Genomic DNA, 24,589 nt, shown 5'->3' on the forward strand with positions numbered 1-24,589 from the left:
GTCCATATTGTTGAGAGACCCCTGGATCTACAATCTGAGTTTTGTATCTCACGATTAATCCATCTGAGGTACACTTTATTTCGTAAGCCCACTTGCAAGAGATGAGTTTGGTATCTCTTGGTCTTGGCACTAATTCTCAAGTTTGATTTTGTTCGAGGGCTATAATTTCATCCTCCCTCGCTTTCTTCCAAGCTGAGTTTTGTGATGCTTCTTCATATGTCTCCGGCTCATTAACTTCGTCTTCTACTGTGTTGGCATACTCTGGATTTGGCTTTAGGATTATTTCTGAATGTCTGAGTTGTTGAGGTGTCATTTCATTTTCATTAGGTTCGCTTGGTTGAGTCACTTCTTGCTCACCAACACTAGTGTCACTTAAATCTTCAGGCATATCAGCACTTAAGCAATGTGTACAGTTTGCTCCCCCGTCAGAAGAATTTCTTCAATTTACTCAAGGCTTGGTAATACTTCATTCTCTGAGGGTCACCTCTCTTCCATTGCACCACTTTGATCGTCAATCATGTGGTTTGAGTATCCTGAATCAATGATCCAATCATTCTCATAATCGATATGGTCTCCCATTATCACCATGAGTGCTAGCTCATCTTCTTCTATAACATACAGTACCTCTGCATCCCATTCCTCCTCCATCTTCTTTTTGGATGTTGCCACATTGCTTTCAACAGAATTTTTCTTAGACCAACAATCCCTGGATATGTGGCCCCTTTTCCTGCAATTGTAACAAATGCCTTCAAATCTCTTCCCTTGAGGGTTATTGTTATCATTCTCCCAAGCTCTCCCTGGTTGTGCAGTTCCTTGGTGACTTCTTCTTTTGTCACCATTGTATCCACGTTTGGTAGACGACCTATTATTACTTCGACTTTCACTTGTGTAGAGTGCTTCTCCTTCACCCTTCAATGTGATGCCTCCTATTTGTTTAGCATGGCTTCTTGGCTGGCTAACAAATTTTCAAATTCTACAAGTGATGGTTGAGTGGGCCATCCTTGTACAGCAATAATAAAGCTTCTATATTTTGGTCGCAATTCGTGAATTATAATTCTCTTCATTCGAGATTCTACAATGGCGGATTTCGGGTCTAGTTCAGTAATCTCCTGACAGATCGACTTGACCTTGTGGAAGTACTGAGCAATCTTCATGTCACGTGTTAGGATCGATACCAGTTGTTAGCTCTGATATCAATTGTTAGGATCGCTCAACAACGCACACACTCGATCAAGATGAACACAAAGAACAGGAGAGAAAATACAAGGAGAAATATTGGCTAAAGGTTTTATTATTGATGACTTCAGTTATGTACAACAAGAGAGAATACAGAGAAGGAAAAAAAGTACATCTTTAGAGCACTGCCTAATAGGTATATATATATGGTTTCAATTTACTAAATATTAGCTTTCAAGGATTTAAACCTAGGAGATATAATCTACCAAATATATCTCTATCAAATCTTTACCAAATATCTATCATATATATCTCTATCAGATCTTTACGAGATATCTTCCAAATATATCTCTACCAGATCTAGCATCAGGCTCCATATCCCAACAATCTCCCACTTAGAGACTGATTCAGTCACCCAAGAATTTCATTCTCAATCTGTACCATACCACTTGAGGCTTTGCACAACTTCAATGTTCCAACATCAACACAAAATGTTTGCTGGATTCCTTGTACCCTCTATCTTCTCCAAACACATCACCATCTTCAACTAATCTCCTAGTGAAATGGTATCGCCTTCTGTGTTTTATTTTTAAATGATAGACCGGGTTCCTCACCAACTGTATGACACTCTAACTATCAACCTGAAGAATCTTCTCGCGCTGCTTCTTGCTTAATTCTTCTAGATAGTCTGTCATCCATATCATCTCCTTTCCAGATTTAGCTAATGCCAAGTACTCAGCCCCAGCAATGCATTTCTGAAGCCTAGACATCCCATCATCCATGGCTTGCTCCTACTTAGTTGTATCCTCCAACTGTAGGACCTCATCAAGGGGCTTTCGTTTCCTTCATCAGTCACCAACCGATAGTGTAAAGAAGATACATACCTATCTGGTAATTTGATGGCTCTAGATGATCTTTTCAACACCAGTTCAGGTGTCACTTGCTCCACTGCTAAATGCTCTGCAGTAGTCTTAGGAGTTTCATGAGTATCTGTTACAACATCACTAGGTGAGTTTTCTTGCAACTCAAGCTCAACTCCCACTTGCTTCGTTGTCTTGGAACCATGCTCCACATCTGATTCCTAGTCTCAGGAGTTTCATGAGTATCTGCTACAACATCACTAGGTGAGTTTTTCTGCAACTCAAGCTCAACTCCCACTTGCTTCGTTGAACCTTGCTTCACATATGGTTCCATTTCCAACCGCACTTTCTTCAATTCTCTAGCGGTCCTTGTGAAGCTAACTCGTTTCTGCTTGCTCATAACGTAGTTCTCACAACGACTCACATCAACAGATTTCAAACCTTCTAAAACTTCTTTCGCGGCTAGCGTCTTCATTCCTTTCACGCTCATATGTCCAAGTCTATTGTGCCATAGACTTGAATTTGAAGCACTCTCAGCAACAGCAACTTTGTTCATACACCCTACAGTGGTGTATAAGGTTCCAGATTTTGAGCCACGTGCTACCATCGTAGCACCCTTCATAATCTTCCACAAACTCTTCCCTAACTTTGTTGCATAACCTGTGCTGTCCAACTGACCAATAGAGATTAGGTTCTTCTTGAGACCAGAAATATATCTGACATTCTTTAATGTCCACTGATTTCCTACCGGAGTTTTTATACAAACATCTCCTTTACCTTTAATCTCCAAATCTTTGTTGTCGGCAAGATACACCTTATCGAAATTTCCAAACTTGAAATTCCAGAACAACTCTTTATTTGGAGACGAATGAAAAGATGCACCTGAATCCAAAATCCAGGATTCAATCGAACTGTCCACACTGAAGATTAGAGCATCCTCAATGTCTTCTACTGAATTTATAGAATCATCATCATCTCCAGATTTGTGATTCTGCTTCTTCTTCAGTTTTGTACAATCTGTCTAAAAGTGTCCTTTTTCTCCACAACTCCAACATTTTACATTTGGCTTGTTTGGAATTTTTCTCGGTTCCTTGCTTTTTGATCGCCCATGTTCGTTTGAGCTCTTTGATTTACTTCTTCCCCTTCGGTCAACACTGAGAGTATTGCTTGACAAATCTCCAATTTCTCATTTGCGAATACTTTCACTGAGAAATACATCTAGAATTTCATCAAACTTCAGTTTATCAAATCCTCGAGAACTGCTGAATGCGGCAACAACAGTATCCCATGACTCGATGACATCAAAATCATCGCTTTAATTTCATCCTCGAAATTAATTTCCACTGAACTCAGTTGACTTACGATCATATTGAATTCATTTATATGATTAGCAATAGATCCACCTTCAGACATTTGTAGATTAAACAGCCTCTACATCAAATACACCTTGTTCATAGCCGACGATTTTTCGTACATATTCGACAGCGCCTTCAACAGATCTGACGTTGTCTTCTCCTTGATGATATTGAACGCCACGTTTCTAGATAGCGTCAACCGGATCAGCCCTAAGGCTTGTTGATCCTTGAGCTTCCACTATTCCGTGATCATGGTATCCGGCTTCACCCCCAACAGGGGTTCATGAAGATCTTTCTGATACAGATAATCTTCAGTCTCCATCTTCCAGAAACCGAAATCGAATCCATCGAGCTTCTCAATTCCAATGTTTGAACTTTCCATCTTCACAGATCGTGGTGAATTTCGCCTAGCTCTGATACTAGTTGTTAGGATCGATATCAGTTGTTAGCTCTGATACCAATTGTTAGGATCGCTCAACAACGCACAAACTCGATCAAGATGAACACAAAGAACAGGAGAGAAAATACAAGGAGGAATATTGAAAGGTTTTATTATTGATGACTTCAGTTATGTACAACAAGAGAGAATACAAAAAAGAAGAAAAGTGCATCTTTAGAGCACTGCCTAATAGGTATATATATATGGTTTCAATTTACTAAATATAGCTTTCAAAGATTTAAACCTACAAGATATAATCTACTAAATGTATCTCTATCAAATCTTTACTAAATATCTACCATATATATCTCTATCAGATCTTTACGAGATATCTTCTAAATATATCTCTACCAGATCTAGCATCAGGCTCCATATCTCAACATCACGTTGTGAAATTGACAACAACTCATTCTCCAGAAGTTGTAGCCTCGTATCGTTCTTCTTTGAGAACAATATCACGAACGTGTCCCATGCTTCTTTCGGTGTCTTGTCATCCCAAATATGCTCGAACATCTCTTCTCCAATTGTGGTCTTCATGGCAAACATTGTGTTGCCTGCTTTGATTCTCCATTTGTGCAAGGCACCATTAGAATCATCCTTTGACAGCGTTGTTTTGCACCCGCCAACGATCTCCCAAAGATCATGTCATTGTAAATAGGACATCATGCATGTTGCCTACATGTTGTAGTTGTGGTTGTTGAGTTTCTTAATTCCTCCAACGATTTGAAAATCACCCATCGTGTTGGCTATACCTCAATAATACCAGACAAGCTCTTTCGACAAAAGACTTGCAGAATCACAGACTACTCACGACATAAAAGAAACTCACTCATTACTAATCTCAAGAAATCGTTTTTGATGTGGAAGATCAGACAGAGTTGCAACTACAGAGCATACTAGGAGTTCCAAGAGATCAGATAACCTACACTAATCTCGCTCTGATACCATGTTAAACGAACACGACTCTCCACAATGGTATGATATTGTCCACTTTGAGCATAAGCTCTCATGGGTTTGCTTTGGGCTTCCCCAAAAGGCCTCATACCAATGGAGAGAGTATTCCTTGATTATAAACCCATGATCATTCCCTAAATTAACCAACGTGCGACTTTCATCCAACACCTCCCCTCGAACAAAGTACGCCTCCCCTTAATCGAGGCTCGACTCCTTTTCTTTTTGGAGTCTAATCATTTTTTTACTATGCCTTCAAGGAGTCTCTACTCCTTTTCTTTTGGAGTGCTTTGTTTGACATTTGAGGATTTTATTGACATGACTAAAGTTTAGGGCATGACTCTGATACCAGATTGTTGAACACAACTCTCTGTGGGAAACACTCACACACTTTACTAAGATCAATTGAGAAGAGATTTACAAAACACTCTGTAGAAACTACTCCTTTGTATTGCTTGTTCTCTATGGGAAACATTCACGCACTTTATTAAGATCAATCGAGAAGAGATTTACAAAACTCTGTAGAAACTCCTTTGTATTGCTTGTGATTTCTTGGGATGATGAACGAAATAAGGTGGAGGGTATTTATACTAAAGGGTAGTCAATCTATTCCTAAAATTTCTCAACGTTTTTCCTAAAATACCTAAATCATTTTCTTAAATTTATTCACAACATCCCAAAATCATTTTCCTAAATTTATTTCTAAAATCCTAAATCATAAATATAATTACTCATACAAGGGTTAGACTTAACCCTATTGGACTAGTGATGATATTTTAACACAGCAATGAGCTAATCAAACGAAGGGAGGAGCGACGGGGGTGCTACAATGGCCAAAACTCATAGGTGAGGGGAACCCAAAAGTGAGCGCCTGACAGAGAGAGCGAAATCAAAAAAGACTGAGAGACGACCATACCTACGTTGACATAAAAGTAACTAAAGCTACACACAATCATGGGTAGAGGAAAAGATAGTGTAGTTAATAGCATACAGGGAGATAACAAGGACCAACGTGAGGGAGACGAACGTGAGAGAGACAACAAGGACCAACTTGAGGGAGACAGACAAGGGCTCGAAGACGCCAAGGACCAACGTAAGGAAGACGGACAAGGATTCAAGAGAGGTGGAGAGCATACTGTTGGATATGCCCCGCGATTGAAACACGTGGAAACAAATAAAAGAAGCAAAAAGGATGGTAGAAAAAAAAAAAAAAAAAAAAACTGGTCCTTCCAAGAGAATATAGGTGAATTTACTTTTTATAAGATAATATTTATAAAAGGAATAATAAATTAAAAAGAATTATTCTGGACTAGAATACCCCTCCCTCCATGAAAAGAACGTATAGAATCCAACTTTATTCTTAGGGATATAAAATGTCAAAAAGAATTAATTATTCTGGTACCTAGAATTAGAAAAGACAAAAATACCCTTATCTATTTCCACCTCATAAATGTCTACAAAATAGCAAATATCTATAAAAGGTTGATATTAGATTTCATACCTTAAATAAGTTAAATAGAATTTCATTTTTTTTTTAATTTTAAAAAATGACATAAAGTTTTAATTAATCCATATTTTATACCATATTTATTTTTCATTTCATTTTGCATAAATTTATTTAAAAAATAAAATATTATCGGGTTATAATACAGTTCGTGAATTAATATAATATTAATTTATCTAATATAATATTGGTGAATTGATATAAATTTAAACTAAAAATTAAAGTATTTATAAGATTTTTGTTTTAATTTTTTTTTCTTATTTTTAAATTTCTTTTAAATTTGAATATATGTTAAATTATAAATATTATCAAATTTTACCAAATTATCCCGTGAAAAATTTAGAGTTATATAAATATAAAATTTAAATTTATATATAATAAATAAATTATATTTTTAAAAGATTTAGAATCAAACCTATATAAAAATTAAATTTATATTTATTTTAACAAAAAGAAAATAAAATCATTAATATAAAATCCAACTATATTTGTATTTAATTTATGACATTCTTATCCAGTCAGAAACTGCGCACGTGTGAGGAGCCAATTGGCGCGCTTAGTCCCTCGGCGGCGTGCGAATATGACACGTGTGGCCCAATTTCACAGCATTTCCGGTTTTTTCTACGCCATTTTGGAGAAAGACTCTTCAGATCGACTTTTTTGCCTCTTTCTACAAAACCTCTGTGGATTTGGATTCTCGTTGATATTTTCTTCCTCCTCCGTCGACGACTATGGCTGAGCAGCTCACCGATGATCAGATCTCCGAGTTCAAGGAGGCCTTCAGCCTCTTCGACAAGGACGGCGATGGTCTCGTTTCTCAGATCTCTTTTTTCTCTCTCTGCTCTTTTTGTTAATTATCCTTCATTTGATGCGTTTTTCAGCTTTATTTTTCAGATCTGATTGTCTGTGTTGTTGTTTTTGTGGTGTTTTGTGTTTGATCTAGGGTTTAGGTTGAATTCGAGGTTGTTTTGGTAGTGCGATGTTCTTTTTTTTAGCTGCTGGTTTGGATGTTTTTGTGAGTTTTGTTTGAGGATTTAGCGTTGTGGATTGGATCTGCTGTGATCTGACTGTTGCGTGTTTGAACTGTGTTCTCTTTTGCGCTGTTGACTTTATTTGTTTTGTGTTGTTTTTTGGTCATGGAGTTCGGTTTGGACGGCGATCTTGTAATGGAGTGTCGGAGAGAGATGTCTATGAAATGATTTTGCTTAGTTCGTGTTCGATGATGTTTTGTGCATGCGCAAGTTTTTTCTAGGCAATTAAGATATGTTGTGTGCTGTGCTAATTGGATTTCTGGAATGAGAACAAGTGCTGTTGCTCATTTTCTTTTGTTTCATAGAGGTTTTACAGCTTGCACTGGAATTTTCCTTGTCAACTCTGACTAGTTGATTTGTTGACGGTTGTGATTTTGCCAAATGTGTTGCTGGTGAAACTGTCGCAATCTATATGGATAGTCAAGGTTTGAGTGCACATTTATACCTGCACTTGGTAGACGAGAAATGCGTATGGTTTACTCTTAGACTGAGTTCAACTATTTGTTGAAAAATGGAAATGAAATTATTCGGTATCGTTTGCTTCTATAACCTTAGGAATTTCTGGCGAAGAGCTATTTCGTGTACCATCTCTGCTTGAGTTCTAAATTGTACAAGTTCGTTTAATGGTTTTACTGATCTATGAGTATCATGTTTCCTTCCTGGTATATGGCTTTTCCCCTTGTTTGAACTTTGACTGTTCATAGTATGTTTCATGCTTGCCAATCTCTTGAAAACCAATTTCTCTTCTATAAATTAATAAACCATCTGGAATCTTTAGCTCCTTTTCCTCTTATGGATTTTATTATCCCCTTCTCTCGGCTTCTCTTATTTTGATCTGTCCCCATGATTTATGATAATTTGACATTGGGATGCAGGCTGTATCACCACCAAGGAGCTTGGGACTGTGATGAGGTCACTTGGCCAAAATCCAACCGAAGCTGAGCTGCAGGACATGATCAATGAGGTGGATGCTGATGGTAACGGAACCATCGACTTCCCTGAGTTTCTGAATCTGATGGCTCGGAAGATGAAAGACACCGATTCTGAGGAGGAACTGAAGGAAGCCTTCCGTGTGTTTGACAAGGACCAGAATGGTTTCATTTCTGCAGCTGAACTCCGCCACGTGATGACAAATCTTGGTGAGAAATTGACCGACGAAGAGGTCGATGAGATGATTCGTGAGGCTGACGTGGATGGTGATGGCCAGATTAACTACGAGGAATTCGTTAAAATCATGATGGCCAAGTGACAAATGGATCAAACGTGAAAGAAGAGAACCTATAGAGGCTAACAACCGAGAGAGAGAGAGAGAGGTTAGCACAACTGTGTTCCATGGCACACCTATATACCCAACTGGAACACTTTCTATGTAGGACCCTTCTTCTTCTTGGTCGTGTTACTAGCTTTACTTTGGTTCTTCTGTTATCTTTACTCTCTTTGTTTGCATAATTTATGGTACTGTATGCGGGTATTGTTTGCTGTTTCCTTTTCCTTTTTGTTTTTCCTTTTTCAGTAGATTAGATAGTGGTGGAGTCTTCTATTAATATTTGCTATCTTCTTTTTGTGTTTGGGAATATCAGTTCAAGTACATTTCAATGAATCCATTTCTTTTTGCTCATCAACATGAGTCATGAATGTTGTTGTTAATATTTCAATATTTACTGGCTGGGAATTTCTTTCATCACTGACTTCTCTTGTTAAAGTACTATAATTTTGTGCAATTGAGTTGATTTTATTCCAAAATTAAAATTTTCATTTACAAAATCAAACTAAAAAGTCCAAAAAAAATATATTGTGAGGAGTATACGCCAAGAATAGTACTCTCCAAGTGGAGGTTTTCACGAGTTAACTTGTTCCTTGATTCGGGTCCTTGATCCATGTAGATTTAAGGTGAACATTCATGGTTTCTTCCTTGATTCGGGTCCTTGATCCATGTAGATTTAAGGTGAACATTCATGGTTTCTGGCATGTACTACCAAGTAAATCCTATTCGCTACCTATTCTTCTGCACTCCCGTGTCGGTAAGGATACTCTCCTTACCAAGAGTTACCTTAGCTGTTGGTATTCCTTCGTAGATCTCTAAATTTCACCTCTAGGCAAAATTTCACTCTTTTGTTTGGTCCTTTTGCTTACACACTAATGTTCGCTTTTGGTGTTCCTTTGTAGATCTCTAAATTTCATCTTTACATACAAAATTTCATTCTCTTCTTATGTGATGTCTCACTTGGGGAGAGGAGAACAAAACACTTCATAAGGGTGTAGATTTCACTCTCTTATTTTGTGATGTCCCACATTGATTGGAGAGGAGAACAAAACACTTCATAAAGGTGTAGATTTCACTATCTTATTCTGTGATGTTGTGTAGATTTCACTCTCTTATTCTGTGATGTCCCAAAATCTTCCTAGCAGATACGATTTAAAGCCACTTTACAAGGGTGTGAAACCTTCACTTAACAGACATATTTTAAAGCCTTGAGGGGAAGCTCGAAAGAAATTAACTCAAAGAAGACAATATTTGCTATCTACCCTTGAAATTTCACTCTCTATCTCGGTAACACTAATTTTTTTACCGCATTAAAATTTTTATTTACAAAATCAAACTAAAAAGTTTAAAAAAATTATTGAATGGCAAGAACATAGACTACCAAGTAAAATGTAATTGCAAATGATAGGCGTTTTTATTCACCAACATTCCATCGATTTCTAGCTTGAACTTTATCAGAAAAAAACAACTCAAAAATGTTATACTTTATATAATTAAACCAAAATTATTTAACAATCCATCTAAAATCAGGCACCAAATTAATTTGTCAAACGTAGCACACTGAGGAATAGAATGCTAAAACTGAGGCAGACAAATATGCTATCAAAATCTACTACTTTTGATACATTTTGAAAAAGGTAATGAAACTTTTTTGGCCTACAAGTTCTATAAAAACAAAGATTTCTTCACAGATTGAAGAAATATTGATCAGAATAAGAGTTTTTTGTTGCAAGCAAACTTAGGCCAACACAGTTCTATAAAGCAAGATTCCCTCCATGGATGATGGAGCGAGAAGTAGCTCGTGATCCTTTACAATGTTCAGCCAGAGCGAAAAATGGACGATAACTACCTGTTGAGCGGTTTGAAGAGGACGACGGTGACATACTTTGAATGGAACCTATGAGTAAGTCCCAAGGCAACCACAGACTGAGAAGCCCATCCTTTCTCTATGAAGAGGTGGTTAAGCACAACGTGTTGAGGTTTTGAGGACGAAGCTTCGTCGGCGTTCTCCATACCTAGAACTGTGAGGTGCAACTGTGATGGGACGGCTGCTGGCTCCTTGGCGAAGTCTTCCTCGCCGGGGAATGCCTGGCTGTATGTCGTCTCTGGTGATTGGGGAGCCTCGAACTCGACCACGCTCTGTAGAATATCAGGCACACTATCCTACAGAATGGAAACAAATCCAAAATGAAGAGTGAAGATGAAATGCATAGAATCAGTTTGTCTTTTGCATTGCACTAACTAAATGAAGTAATGCACCGCCTCGTGTCCACCCCTTTCGGGGCTTAGCCTCCTCGCTAGCACATCGCCTAGTGTCTGGCTCTAATACCATTTGTAACGGCCCAAGCTCACTACTAGCAGATATTGTCCTCTTTGGGTTTTCCCTTTTGGGCTTCCCCTCAAGGTTTTTACAATGCGTCTGCTAGGGAGAGGTTTCCACACCCTTATAAAGGATGTTTCGTTCTCCTCCCCAACCGATGTGGGATCTCACAGCATATGTGCGAGTAAATGTATACATATATTTTCCCCCCTTTAAGAGCTCAAATGCTCATTTAGGTTCGGCACATGAACAACTACTTTAGTCCATATAATTTCGCTCCTCTTCCTGTATCTTTTGAATGAACTTCGATAGAACAATCCACTGGAAAAATGAAAACACTCATGACAAGCAAGAAGAACCATGAAATGTAGGACATTTGTCTTCTTTGCAAACAGTATGAATGTGTCTCGTTGCACAAATTTAAAAGAAAGGAAAAGAGAGCCAGAATTATCTATCGTATAGGCACCTTTTCTGCTTTTTCTTATAATTTTCTAATCAAAATGTGAATCTATGAGAGAAGGTTATTGAACCGGGTTCCGGAAAGCTCCTACTGAGATGGGAAATTCCCCGATAAAGCTAAAACTCGTACTTCTCCTCCAAAAATGATAAAATTAAGTACCCCAAATCAATCAAACAGGTGCAAGAGTAGTTCTCTGAAAAGTAACACATTCAAGAACCATGATATGATAACGAAAAGACTTTCCGAATCGTATTCGGTGCGTCTACAGTTGCTAGATAGAGGATCAAGACAGAACTCTCAATTACTTGTGCTAATCACGTTTCTTAAAAATAAAAAAGAAAAGAAAGAACTTGTGATAATCACGTTGGTGTTCAGGAGAAGTGTTCAAAAAGGAAAAAAAGGGCTTTGTTCCAAAAGATTTTGGCATCATTCTGACCAGCCAACAGGTTTGTAAGCACATGCGCTGCTTCACTCCTTTACTCTCTTCTTTTCTCTCTTAGTGAGAACACTGCCACACTTTTTTTCTTCTTTTCTTTTAGAACTTATATGGCCTAGTGTTTCTACATAACTTTACAGCCCTGGGGAGTGGAGAGCTATCCTCATTCTTTTCTTTAGTCCCTTTCCGGGTTTAAAACGATAATATCACTAAACATATATATTGAACATATGTATAACAGCCCAAGCCTACCACTAGCAAATATTGTCCTCTTTGGGCTTTTCCTTTCGGGCTTCCACTCAAGGTTTTTAAAACGCGTCTACTAGGGAGAGGTTTTCACACCCTTATAAAGAATGCTTCGTTCTCCTCCCCAACCTATGTGGGATCTCACAATATGAGTGAAAAGACCAATAATGTGCTTACACAATCAACCATTAGCATTTATCACACATTCTTAAGGTTGAAATTATAAACATGAGAAGCAGAGCTAAGCTATCGCCTCGATTCAGATATTTATCCTCCTAACATGGAATCAAGCAAGTATTTTGGCACCTACGTGGTAATTTCCATTTTCACACGACCTTAAACGCATAATTTTTCAACACAAATAACGAGTCAACTCAAGTTCATGTTGATTGGATGGTAATGCAGATGGAGGGAAGAATCACACTTACAGAAACATTAAGAAGATTAAAGACATTGCCCATCTCATCAGCTATGAAAGGAAGATCCGGAATATATCTCCGTTGACCATCGACGGTGAACTTGTAATGATATACTCCAGACGGAAGGACCATAAGTATCGAAAAATCTTTACCAGACCTCTGCAGGGTCTTCCTACAAAATACGTTACATAATATGTCATTGTTTACGCAAAATGCAGTAGAACTGATGTAATGAAGCATGAGGCTCGAAAAAATCACGAACCTGGACGCCCAGTTGTCCCAAGATCCCTCAACAGCAACGCTGCTGCCACCGTAGCTCCATGTAATGATTGTTGGAATTCCTTGCACCGGAGGATTATCTACAGCTTCATGGAGTTCATTCTGCCAGGCTTCGTTGAAATGGGTTGGTCCATTACCTCCTAAGGGAGCCACAGGAACCTGCAAACCTTGTAATACATGCCCACCATCATTTCAAAACCCAGAACCAAGGTTAATCACAAATCCACATGTGAATCGACTCAAAAGCGAGGAAGTCGAACTTACGATCTATTTCAATCTAATCTGGAACTAGAAGTTTAATCACAACTCATCACTTACGAAATCGATGAATGTATTATCAATGAGTTAACCATTAAAGAAGTAACAATCTGCTCCATGAATTGATTAAACAGCCAACCAACTCCATTAAATTGATCAATAGCTTGAAGGGGATCAAGATTAGAGAGAAATCTCAGCTGTTCATATAAAACTATAGTCGATCAGAGTAGGCAAACCCAGTAACAGACATTTCAGCCATTAATCTTCAAAGAACGCAGCACTAAGCAGATGATCCAAAGTGAAAAAACCAATAATAATGAACACTCAACATTACTAAACTTATTGGATGCCATTCTTAGTTCAAGCAGTCAACGAAGTGGATCTTGCCTGGAACTTGCCCAGAAATTTCCCGAGAAACACAACTTCCACCGAACAATAAAAACGTATTTTCATGAAAACAACATCATTGAATGATTCAAATCCCACGAACAAACAAAAAACAACAGTAAGAAAAGCAGAAAGAACAGACAGATACAAACACAGTACACACAAGGGAGAAAGATTGAACGAAATAGTGACCTGAGGAGCGAACAAGATCGGGGATCGGAACTTCCCAGGGCTATCAGGAGGAGTATTTCCCATCGAATCTGAAGAAATGGCGTTACTCGTTTCACTAGTCACAGAACTAACAATCGCCGGACCTTGTCTATCGGCGTCACCTCTTCCTCCGGCTCCTCCTCCTCCACCACTACCGCCGCCAGGAGAACTCTCCTCCTTACCATTGGCATTTCCCATCGTCCTAACCCAAACTAGTCGCGAAAATCCACCAGACGGAGGATCGTATCGCAACAGAAAATTAGGCTTCAAAATTACTGGAAAAAATGAGGATCAATCGGATGGAATTTTCGATTTCTCAATCCGAAATTCGGAATTTGTATAGATTTGTTGATTTTGGGAAGAAGATGAGGAAGAAGAAAACGACAAAGAGAGGTAGAAATAGATATGCCCCACGAGAAGCTCAGCTGCAGGCGAGATGAGAGAGACGACCTTCTCTCTCTAGATTAGATATATGGTGGTAAAGTGGCCCTCGAGTTCCGTTTATTTACGGAAATTGCCACTCTGTATTTGATTCAGACGCCGCCGCCTGAACTTATCTTCACCGCCGGCGAGGGTCAGTCGACAACTACCACATCCACCGCCGACGACGACAACAGCTTTTGTTGACTTTTTCAAATTCCATTAATTTTGGATAATTTTTATTTGTGTTAAATTAATAAAAATATCTTTTAAAAAGTCAAAAGTATTTAGTTAATTTTAAAATTTTTAATAATATTTTCAAAAATACTTTCAAATTTAAAAAGTTTTATTAATTTTCTCCCCATTTTCTTAAAATTTATATATATATATATATATAAAAAGTTATTACCGTTCGTATATAGACAGAAACGGTGTATCTGCCTCTCATTATTATCTCCATTTTTAACGTTACTTTTAAAAGTTATGAGTATTTTTTAAACGTGGTACTAACGGTAAATATATTTTCGAACTTTTTAAAATAATTGAAAGGTAATTTTGAAGTTTAAAAAAGGTTAAAAAAGTGTATTCGAATTTTTTTTAAAAGTTGGTAACGATCAAAGCACGTAAAAGGGGTTTAGAACAGACATGCAACCATAGACAACACTCCTGTACAAGCAAGACTGGGATATCTGTCATGCGGACATAGACAATACGCCTTAAACATGCATCATGACATCCTCCCCCACTCAATTGGTTGACGTCTTTGTCAACCGACTTTGACAAGCAAGACTGGGACATCTATCATGTGGCCATATGCAACAAGCTTTGGACAATTATGATCGTGACATCGATGTGGACTTGTCAGTATTTTGTTTAAAAAATACCTTTTAATTTCAAAAATTTGCCGAGAAAAATCAGTGATGTCATTTCTATTTTTATTTTAAAAAAAAATATATTTTTTCATTTATTTTTTGTGGACTTAAAAAAGGTATAATAAATGAAATAAAAGGAAAAGAAAAGTGGAGGAGAGACAATATGATAAGGAATTGGCTTGCTACCTAATTCATTTATCAATAATATCATGTAATATCTTTTTCATTATTTAATGTCTCCATCACAATTTTTTTTTTTTTTTTTTACAAAATTTAATAATTTCTTTAAATATTTATATACGGTCGCACTCAGCTCTAGTTAACTAATAACTATCGTGTTATCATCATGTACTCGAACTCAATTTTAGTTACGTGCCTGCAAAACTCTTACACGAATGGTCTCCATTCGGCATTGGCAACAGATCAATAGTGACTCGACCCCTAATCACTGCATCTCGACTTTTTGAAGAAATTATGAATACTGTCGGAACTCATTATAAATTATATGCTACGACGTTGGCCCGAGACCTATTAGATTTGAGATTGAAAATGAATCGACGTTGATATTTTTTAAAAAGTTATTTGTGCCCCTCCAACCAAACCAAGGATTTATTTATGTTTCATGTATTAAAAAAAGGATGGTTTAAGGGGCACATTTCCCTTTGATCTTAATGTAGATACGCTAAAGTTGCTATAGATTATGGCTTTCCGTAAACATTTATTTAAAGTATTCTATATTTTGCACGTTCGTTAAAAGAGAAGAATGTGATATCCCACATTGGTTAGAGAGGAGAAAGAAACTTTTCCCTAGCAACTTTTTACTAGCAGACGTGTAACGGGAAAGCCCATTAAGGAAATTCCAAAAACCTTAAGAGAAAGTCCGAAAGGAAAAGCCTAAAAAAGACAGTATCTAGATAAGCACCTATTCCGCTTTGTAACTCTAAAAGACACGTTTTAAAGTCGAGGGAAACCTGTTCCCTAGTAGATGGGGAAGCCCATAAGGGAAAGCCCAAAAACCTTGAGAGAAAGCCCGAAAGAAAAAGCCCAAAAAAAGACAGTATCTGAATGGGCACCTATTCCACCTTGTAACTCTAAAAACCTAAAGAGGACAATATTTGCTAGCGGTGGATCTTGACCATTACGAAAAAAGAGAGTGAGAAGGCAAGAAAGAGTGAAAAATGCAATCTAATAGTACAATAAAAAAAACACATTTTCGACTTCGAAAGTCGAGTACATATTTCTTTCATTCAACACATCAATATTAAAATTATGAACTACCAAATTACATTTCGATGATCAAACTAGCGATTACCGTTTCCAACTAAATTAGGAGACAAAAACATATTTTTAAAGATAACAAATATTCAAAAGTATATTCCAAAAGAGAGTAATCATAAAAATAGTAAAAATATTTAATCATAAAAACAAAGATCTTATATAATCTGTGCCTTCTTTTGCTTTTCACCATCAGGATTTCAATCAAAGCTTCCTCAAGCAAATGAGTACACAACAAAAATGGCAAGAAAATCCATGGTGCAAACATGACCATAATATCAAACTAGAAAATGAACATCTAATTTGGCTGCGCTATCGAATCGTTCTTCGCAACCATATTGAAACGAATCTATTCTCGTTCGATCGTTTGTTTTTTTACATGTTACATCAAAACCATAATTTGCATTTACACAAGGAATAGTAATGGTTTCGAGTTATTGGGTTCTCTGTCTAACCCTTCTTCCGTTTGAATCGCCACCGTCGGAAAGTTGAGCCCACACGCTTCGGGATTTCGATCCGTTGCCAGAAACCTCCCCACATTGTTGAGCAAGTGTCTTCAGGATCTCCGATTGAAGAGAAGGGTTGTTTTCCTTCAAAAGCTCAAAACCTTTTGATTGCATCACAGCTGCACAAGAATGGTTCAATTTACAAAACCATATGAAAGAATGCAAAGAGACAGCAGAATCTATGATGAATGCTCTTAGAAATGAGTTTGGGTCAACTTTGAAAGGGTAAGAAGTACCTTTAGCTAACTAGTAATCTTTTAAATTCTAATTACGCTAAAAAAGGAGAAGTTTGATTGGTTCTTTTAAAAGTGCGTTTACTCAAAGTACTTTTTCAAAGGTCATCCCGAAACTCACCTTGAGACGAAACATGAGGGTCTCGAGGATAGGAAGGAAATGAGTTATCGTCAACAGACGATGATAAAGGTGATTGGTTCTTTGAAAAGTGCTTTACACGAAGTACTTTTTCAAAAGTCATCCCAAAACTCACCTTGAGACGAAACATGAGGGTTTCGAAGATAGGAACGAAATGAGTTATCGTCAACAGACGATGATAAAGGTGATTGGTTCTTTGAAAAGTGCTTTTACTCGAAGTACTTTTCAAAAGTCATCCCAAAACTCACCTTGACACAAAACATGAGGGTCTCGATACAAAAAATGAGGGTCTCGAGGATAGGAAGGAAATGAGTTATCATCAACAGACGATGATAAAGGTGATTGGTTCTTTGAAAAGTGCTTTTACTCGAAGTACTTTTCAAAAGTCATTCCAAAACTCACCTTGACACAAAACATGAAGGTCTCGAGGATAGGAAGGAAATGAGTTATCGTCAACAGATGATGATAAAGGTGATTGGTTCTTTGAAAAGTGCTTTTACTCGAAGTACTTTTCAAAAGTCATCCCAAAACTCACCTTGACACAAAACATGAGGGTCTCGAGGATAGGAAGGAAATGAGTTATCGTCAACAGACAATGATAAAGGGGATTGGTTCTTTGAAAAGTGCTTTTACTCTTAGTACTTTTTCAAAAGTCATCCCAAAACTCACCTTGAGACGAAACATGAGGGCCTCGAGGATAGGAAGGAAATGAGTTATCGTCAACAGACGATGAGAAAGGTATCCTGATGTAGTCCTTATCAACAAGATCACTGATCGGAAAGTAACAGAAATGGAATATGTTCTAAAAAAAGAATTTGTTAAGCCAAAATTCTGAGGTAAACTTGACATTTTGAAGTAACTAGTTGCAGAAAGATGCCCAAACTGGATACTCTCAAACTGAAACTACAGTGTTTTATACAAGATCAAGGAAGAGAGTTCAACAGTTTATGCTGTTTCAATGTGAGTGAAGAAACAAACGTTGAAATACAATCAAGATCCTCCTAAATGTCAAATGGGTGTTCCATAACTCATTAAAGAGCAGTCCACAACAATTCACAAGAGCCCAGAAAAATGAAAGAAAATTGAAAATCCCTTGGAGAATCTATATGAAGCAAGCTATGGGAGATATGACCGGAGAGAAATCCTAGAATTTTGTATCATAAAGAAAAAACAGGGAGAATGTGTCGACCCAAGCGGCCAAGATATTAATAGCTTCTCCTAAAAGTCAGAAGTTAAGAAGTTCAAATCCTTGCTCCTGTACTTGTTTGAACTAAAATAAATAATAATAATAATAAAAGAGGGCATAGTAAAAAATGTTACGTTAAATTATGGTTAAATTACAAATTTAGCCCGTGAACTTGTAGTTTGTGTCTATTCTATCTTTGAACTTTCTGCATTACAACAAATTTAGTTGTTGAACTTTCAACGAATCTACTAAACATACTAAACATAAAACATAAAACTCGTCCTGGATCTATTAAACCTTGTTTAAAGTTCAACTACCAAAAAGACACAAATATTAAAGTTTCGGGACTAAATTTATAATTTAACCTTAAATTCCGGTGCAATTACACCTCCTTTGTAATTAACTCTAACTGGGGTGTGGCTCTTTTGTAGTCCCTAGGGGCTTTATACTTGCATATATCAATGAGTAATATTTATGGTCTTGAGAAAAATGAAGTATTTCTGCGGTCTCAACATTTTATCATGATCATACTGACTAAATTGAAAAACAAAGTACCTCCGAGGTTCATCGCAGCAAATCTCAGGCAAACTGCTTTCAATTCAGTGGCATGGTGCTCCTCTGCGAAACTTAGTAATTGTGCAACAGACCGTACGGAAAGGCTTTTACAAAGATGAGATTCACACATCAGTCTCAATCTCTCCAAACCATACTTATCCGCTGCCGCTAGCAATTTCGCCATAAAGTTGTCATCCACACAAGATTCAGAAGATGAACTTGACGCTGATACGACCACATCCTCTGCGATGGAATCAGTGTACACAAAATGCAGCAAAGCCTGATGAAAATTAAAGCAACTTCAGAATAAAACCTCTAAACATGATGCAGAGATTAATGGCAAAAAACCAATGCAGAAGCAAAAAAACCAGAACCTATAATAAGAGAAAAACAAGTAAAAAGACGAATTAATCATATTTATACCTTGAAAACGTTAGGTTCTAGATCTTTAACAATGATCTCCTCACTTCCCTCAATCATGTTCAAAAAATCAGACCGAAATATGGGTGATCTAGCAGCCAATATCAACCTGTGCGCTTGAAATTTTTCCCCATCAACATTAAAAGTGACATCTGAACCTTCTAGATTTTCAAGCAGTGCACCAAAATGAGCTCCAATATTAGACTCGGGAACAGAAATTGTCTGTGAATGTGGATGTTCTATTGACGAAACCACAACTCCAACAGTACAATTTATTTGCAAGCAATCATCCTTGAGGTAGTCAGAGTTTTCAAGGGTAGATCGTCTAAGAAAACGCTTGTATCCCCTACATTCACAAATCAAAGAAAGGTCAAAGACTAGTGACAGAAGGGACGAATAATGAATACTCAGGAAGGGCTCTCATCTTAAAACCCCCAACGAAGTTCTTATAATGACAGGACAAACTTTTCATTGAAGTATGAAAAGTCCCAAAAAATAAAGAGGGGAAATAAACCATCAACAAACTCAATGTCAAATAAGCTAGGCAATTATTCTAGCTGGCATAATACACACACATCTATGACGAAAAAAATTAATGATATCCCCACAAATCAAGAACATGCTCAGCTCTACAAAGACACTTTGGTTCCTTTGCAACCAAAATTTTCAGCAGACCACTTTAACTATATTCATCCATTCTGTCCGAGAAAGAGAGACCTTATTCATCCATAAAATTTGAGCTTTACTTTTGTAGACTACGACTTCTCATAGAAACTTCTCTGACCTCTTGTTGGTTCTCTCACAAAAGACCCACTACATATCAAAGCTTCTCTATTGGTATTCTCTTCTAAATTATTCTCCGATAATTCGTTATAGGACATTTGTATGAACGAGGAGATATTTATAACTCCCTCAGTTTGTTTTTCTTGCTTCTTTTCCTCTCATCGGGAGTATTTACGTTCGAACACTTGTTTCTTTTGATTAACTAAATGAAAAGTTTTGTTTCTGGTTTTTTTCCTTTAAAAAAAACAAGAAAAAAAGAAATGAAGTAGATGAGAATGCTAAAGAGTTCAACCCTCTAAACATAGAGATAACCTTCTAGTTGGAACATTTACCATCGATAGGATTCCAAGAGTTGCAGGATTTAAGCTAACTCTGAAAGTACTTGAGTGGCCAAACTCCATTCTCATAACGAAACTTCATCTGTTTTGGCTTGGACGACAACATAGTCTATTTTGATACTAAGACGGCTGACTTAACAAGACCAATATTTTTTCCAGATGCTCAAAATATTGGTCAGAATTTTACACAGATAATCCATCTTAACCTCCTTTTCTGAACAAAAAACTAATACATTATCAGCATGTTGATGGTTGGATGATTAAGGTGAAGCCTATTTCTACTTAAGGTACAAGAACACCTTCCTACAATTGTTTATCAAGCAGTCTGCTTACCACATCAACTACCAAGACAAAAACGAAGAAATTCAGGGAGTCTTTGCTCAATAAGCTATGTATCCAATTAGACCTTATTTTTCCTCAAAATGGCAAAATGTGAAGTCCTAATCTATATCATCATAGGCTTTTTAAGATCTATTTTGATGATATCACCCCCTCTTCTTTAACCATCATCTCATCCTACTTCATCCTTAATGAGGATAAGGATAAATCAAGTTGTCCCCTCAAAATATAACACACCAATCATTTCCTAACTCAAAAAAACAGACTTTCTCAAAAAAATTCTTGCATTTAGCTATCACATCGCACAAGCAAGAAGCAGCAACTATTGATCTATAACTAAAAAACCAAACATTTGTAGCAAGGCCACAATAATGAATAGAGTGGCCCTTTGGCCTTCACAACGTTTCATCTTCACTAATAGACACCAAAAGCCACTTTGATTATTAAGCAAAGTTCCAATTCTAACATTTCTAGCACCATAGCCTCCTAACCAAGGTAGGGAATTCCTCTCTTTGAGCAAAACCCTTCAGAAAAAATGTCCCGATTGATTTTTCCAAGCTATTTAGCAAGAAGTTTGAGGGTAGTTGACTATCATTCCCTTCAATATTTTATTTTAGTATGGATAAATGTGGGTGTTCGGACCAAAGTATAGGTACCATCAACAGTCTGCTATGACATTTATTTGTCCTTATGATATTTGATGTCAAGAAACTTAAGTCTTGAGACATATTAAATACCTTAATTAGGCGGAAATCTTGGTCCACAACTTGCCTCTTTGACACTTGGCCAATCCCTGGGGTTAACAGTTCACTTTTTTTAAAAAAAATATGAGACAATTTAGTTGATATTTAAAATTTACAAAAGGGATGTAGTATCCATGTTTACAAAAACAAAAACAAAAACATTCCCAATTTATAGCAGTCCACTAAATTTGAATGAGCTGATAATGAGCCAACCCAAGAAAACACCACTAGAGGCAAGTGGGAGACAGAGAGAAGACAGCAACTCTTACTAATGATAACCAAAAGAGACCCAAACATTACTTGCACAAACATTCAAGAAATAGAATATTGGCTTTCCAATAGCCATATTATGAAGCCAGTGCTAATTTGACCAAATTGCACTAAACACCAGTACTTCTAAAATTTTCACAAATCAAACTATAGGAAAGGCATGAAATATATATATTGTTTTGTTCCATCGGAACAACATTATTATTGATTCAAACTGAAGGGTCAAGTTGACTTAAGAGTCGTAAAACATCTTAAAAATGTGACAACTTAGTTAGAATTTAGATTAATAACCATGGGAGAACTAAATCAAAATAACACTGGACAGAGATACTAACATGATTGGTATAGTATACACCCGGTAGGAGGTTCAAGTCCTCCTTCTATTGGTTTCTAATATAGTATATGCTTGGTTAGGTGAAGTAAATTGAAATTCAGAGATAAAATATTTATATTGTATTCAAAATGGATAATATTTAGATGAGTAATTGAAGTACTCATCTTCTATTCTGATACAATAAAAGTTCAAACCGATAGTTTTCAAAATGGATAATGCAGTATTTAATGTTCAATATAGAAGATAAAATCTGTTAAAGTAATGTTAGTGTCAAACAATAAAATGGCTTAAAGAAATATTGATGACAGTGTTGATAGTATCATCATCAGTCCCCCGTTAGACTTGGCCCTGATAACTTAAATTGAGCAAACTTAAACCATGCATAATGTCTGCTGTTTTAGGTCATCATAGCATACCAGTATGCACGCCAAAAATATTTATTTGATCTCGCACTGTGATGTATATTTCATTTCAAAGTGATCAATTAATCTACTGACAAGTTGTGTTTCATAAATCACTTCATTGTGAAGCACCTGATTGGCTCATTCAATCATAGGTATCTCCATATCACATTGAGTGGACACCGGAGTTAGATCCGACTTGGCTCAAGCAAACTCTACCATTACACAAAACAATGCAAGCAGCATTTCTACAAGAGTGGAGCCTCGGTGATTGGTCTTTTTATATTGCACGGGGAAGGAGACCATATAACTCACACCATTTATTTGTGCAGCTAAACTTGCACGTTACAATCCGGGAGAAATTCTTAGTTCTTCATTCTTCTTCTACTTATCACAACCATTTTACAGAGACTTGTTGAGGTAAGATATTACTGTTCTTTCAAAAGGAAGAAAAAAAAAAAGGTAAAATCCTAGTGCCAACGGAGTAGACAGTAACAAAAAAAATGTTGATTGTTGGTCATCACTGTCAATTTTCCACTTAACCCAAAAGCTTAAGTCCGATAGATTAGAACAGATTAGAACAGATGCTATCAATACTCGAGCATTCTCCTTCACTGGTTAAAAATTTGTACAAGGGCAAACAAGTGGTTATCAATATTGAGGGATCGAACACAAGGCTTCCAATCTTGATACCATGTTCAATCCTCAATCAACCTAGAAGCTTAAGTAAATTTAAATTCAGAACTTTTTGGTATGAAAAATTATTTTATCAATACTAAAACAATCACCAAACGTTTAACATAGAACCTGAAACCTGATGATCTTGCATGAATATGGATACAAAAACAAAATCAAGAACCTGCAGACGCACGATCAAAAGACTACCACAGGTCATACATGCACTGATCGAAACGTTCCACATCTACAAACAGCAACCTATTCACGAATCGATCACCTAGTCGATAGAATCACAGTAAACAAGAAACATACCACATACTGCCGCGATACTTGAGAGTATAGGGACCACTCTCGAGTGAGCGCTCAAAATGGCTATGAACCTTATGCTTCCCTTTACCACTCTGATCAACAAGCGTGAGTTCAAACAACGCCCTCACATCGGTACCGTCGCTAGCCAGTGCAATAAATATGGAGACATAGGTGGAATTATCCTCAACATTCTTCCCGTCCGGATAGAAGTAGACGGCCCATTGAAACCCTCCGACGGTAAATTCATCGCTAGCAATGTGCTTGCCGGGTCCCATTCCCTTGGCCAAAGAGTAGCCCTGGATCACGAACTTATGCGAGCCATTGACAGTATGAGTCACCGACCTCGAGCTCGTCGGCGAGGCGGAGGGGCTCTTCTCCGGCGCGGTGTCAATGGGGGTATTGGAATTGGTGTCGGCCATCTGAATTCAGTACAAAGCTGTGATTGACAAATTCATGGAGGTGGGGGGAGGATTTGGGGATTGGGATTGGGAAATTTGTGCAAATAGATGTAATCTAATGAAGAAAAATTGAAGGAATTTGAAGAAAACGGCTCAGGGTTGCGTACTTTTTGTTGATTGGTTTTGAAAAATGTATCCAAATTTCGCTCGGATTTTTTCCCTTCTAAGCACGCCAACTTGCTCAGCCACCGCTATAGCTTCAACTTTTATTTTATTTTTTATTTTTTATTTTTAATAATCACGCCTCAGTAATAAATATATATTTCCTTTGAGTTGCATTTAATATTTAATTTTTAATTTTTAATTTTTAATCAAATAGTATATTAGTAAAAATATCCTTTCATTTTACATTTTATTTCAAAAATAATTTAAGTTTCATTTAATTTTTAATCAAGGGGATATTAGTAAAAATATCCTTTCATTTTACATTTTACTTCAAAAATAATTTGAGTTGGATTTTTTTTTTTAATTTTTAATTTTTAATGAGGGTATATTAATAAAAATATCCTTTTATTTTACCTTTCACTTCAAAAATAATTTACGTTGCATTTAATTTTTAATCAAGGGTAAATATATCCTTTCATTTTACATTTTACATTTTACTTGCATTTAATTTTTAATTTTTAATTAAGGGTATATTAGTAAAAATATCCTTTCATTTTACATTTTACTTCAAATTATTTAATTTTTAATTTTTAATCAAGCGTATATTAGTAAAAATATCCTTTCATTTTA

General features: G+C 36.7%; 3 protein-coding genes across 3 annotated transcripts; 1 reads left to right on the forward strand and 2 right to left on the reverse strand.

Moving 5' to 3' along the window:
* Positions 1 to 6,874: 6,874 nt before the first annotated feature.
* Positions 6,875 to 8,938, forward strand: LOC111461412 (calmodulin-7-like). The gene is made up of 2 exons (XM_023104925.1): positions 6,875 to 7,092; positions 8,192 to 8,938. The coding sequence occupies exons 1-2, from the start codon at positions 7,017 to 7,019 to the stop codon at positions 8,563 to 8,565; spliced, it is 450 nt and encodes a 149-aa protein (XP_022960693.1). The 5' UTR covers positions 6,875 to 7,016; the 3' UTR covers positions 8,566 to 8,938.
* Positions 8,939 to 10,175: 1,237 nt separating this feature from the next.
* LOC111461411 (SNF1-related protein kinase regulatory subunit beta-1-like) lies at positions 10,176 to 14,039 on the reverse strand. The gene is made up of 4 exons (XM_023104924.1): positions 13,578 to 14,039; positions 12,724 to 12,899; positions 12,471 to 12,633; positions 10,176 to 10,743 (listed from the first exon to the last, which is right to left on the reverse strand). The coding sequence occupies exons 1-4, from the start codon at positions 13,791 to 13,793 to the stop codon at positions 10,426 to 10,428; spliced, it is 873 nt and encodes a 290-aa protein (XP_022960692.1). The 5' UTR covers positions 13,794 to 14,039; the 3' UTR covers positions 10,176 to 10,425.
* A 2,267-nt stretch (positions 14,040 to 16,306) lies between these two features.
* Positions 16,307 to 24,031, reverse strand: LOC111461410 (BTB/POZ and MATH domain-containing protein 4-like). The gene is made up of 4 exons (XM_023104923.1): positions 23,400 to 24,031; positions 19,205 to 19,547; positions 18,782 to 19,061; positions 16,307 to 16,787 (listed from the first exon to the last, which is right to left on the reverse strand). The coding sequence occupies exons 1-4, from the start codon at positions 23,813 to 23,815 to the stop codon at positions 16,597 to 16,599; spliced, it is 1,230 nt and encodes a 409-aa protein (XP_022960691.1). The 5' UTR covers positions 23,816 to 24,031; the 3' UTR covers positions 16,307 to 16,596.
* Positions 24,032 to 24,589: the final 558 nt, after the last annotated feature.

Source organism: Cucurbita moschata, unplaced genomic scaffold (assembly GCF_002738365.1).
Source record: "Cucurbita moschata cultivar Rifu unplaced genomic scaffold, Cmos_1.0 Cmo_Scf00025, whole genome shotgun sequence".
NCBI lineage: Eukaryota > Viridiplantae > Streptophyta > Magnoliopsida > Cucurbitales > Cucurbitaceae > Cucurbita > Cucurbita moschata.

Coding starts and splice junctions, on each gene's coding strand:
- LOC111461412 (XM_023104925.1), top strand. CDS start 7,017: ATGGCTGAGCAGCTCACCGATGATCAGATCTCCGAGTTCAAGGAGGCC. Junction 7,093..8,191: donor CTTCGACAAGGACGGCGATG/GTCTCGTTTCTC, acceptor ATTGGGATGCAG/GCTGTATCACCACCAAGGAG.
- LOC111461411 (XM_023104924.1), bottom strand. CDS start 13,793: ATGGGAAATGCCAATGGTAAGGAGGAGAGTTCTCCTGGCGGCGGTAGT. Junction 12,634..12,723: donor TGGGACAACTGGGCGTCCAG/GTTCGTGATTTT, acceptor CGTATTTTGTAG/GAAGACCCTGCAGAGGTCTG. Junction 10,744..12,470: donor TTAATCTTCTTAATGTTTCT/GTAAGTGTGATT, acceptor TCCATTCTGTAG/GATAGTGTGCCTGATATTCT.
- LOC111461410 (XM_023104923.1), bottom strand. CDS start 23,815: ATGGCCGACACCAATTCCAATACCCCCATTGACACCGCGCCGGAGAAG. Junction 19,062..19,204: donor TAGAACCTAACGTTTTCAAG/GTATAAATATGA, acceptor AATTTTCATCAG/GCTTTGCTGCATTTTGTGTA. Junction 16,788..18,781: donor TGCTGCGATGAACCTCGGAG/GTACTTTGTTTT, acceptor ATTCTTGTGCAG/CTGTGATGCAATCAAAAGGT.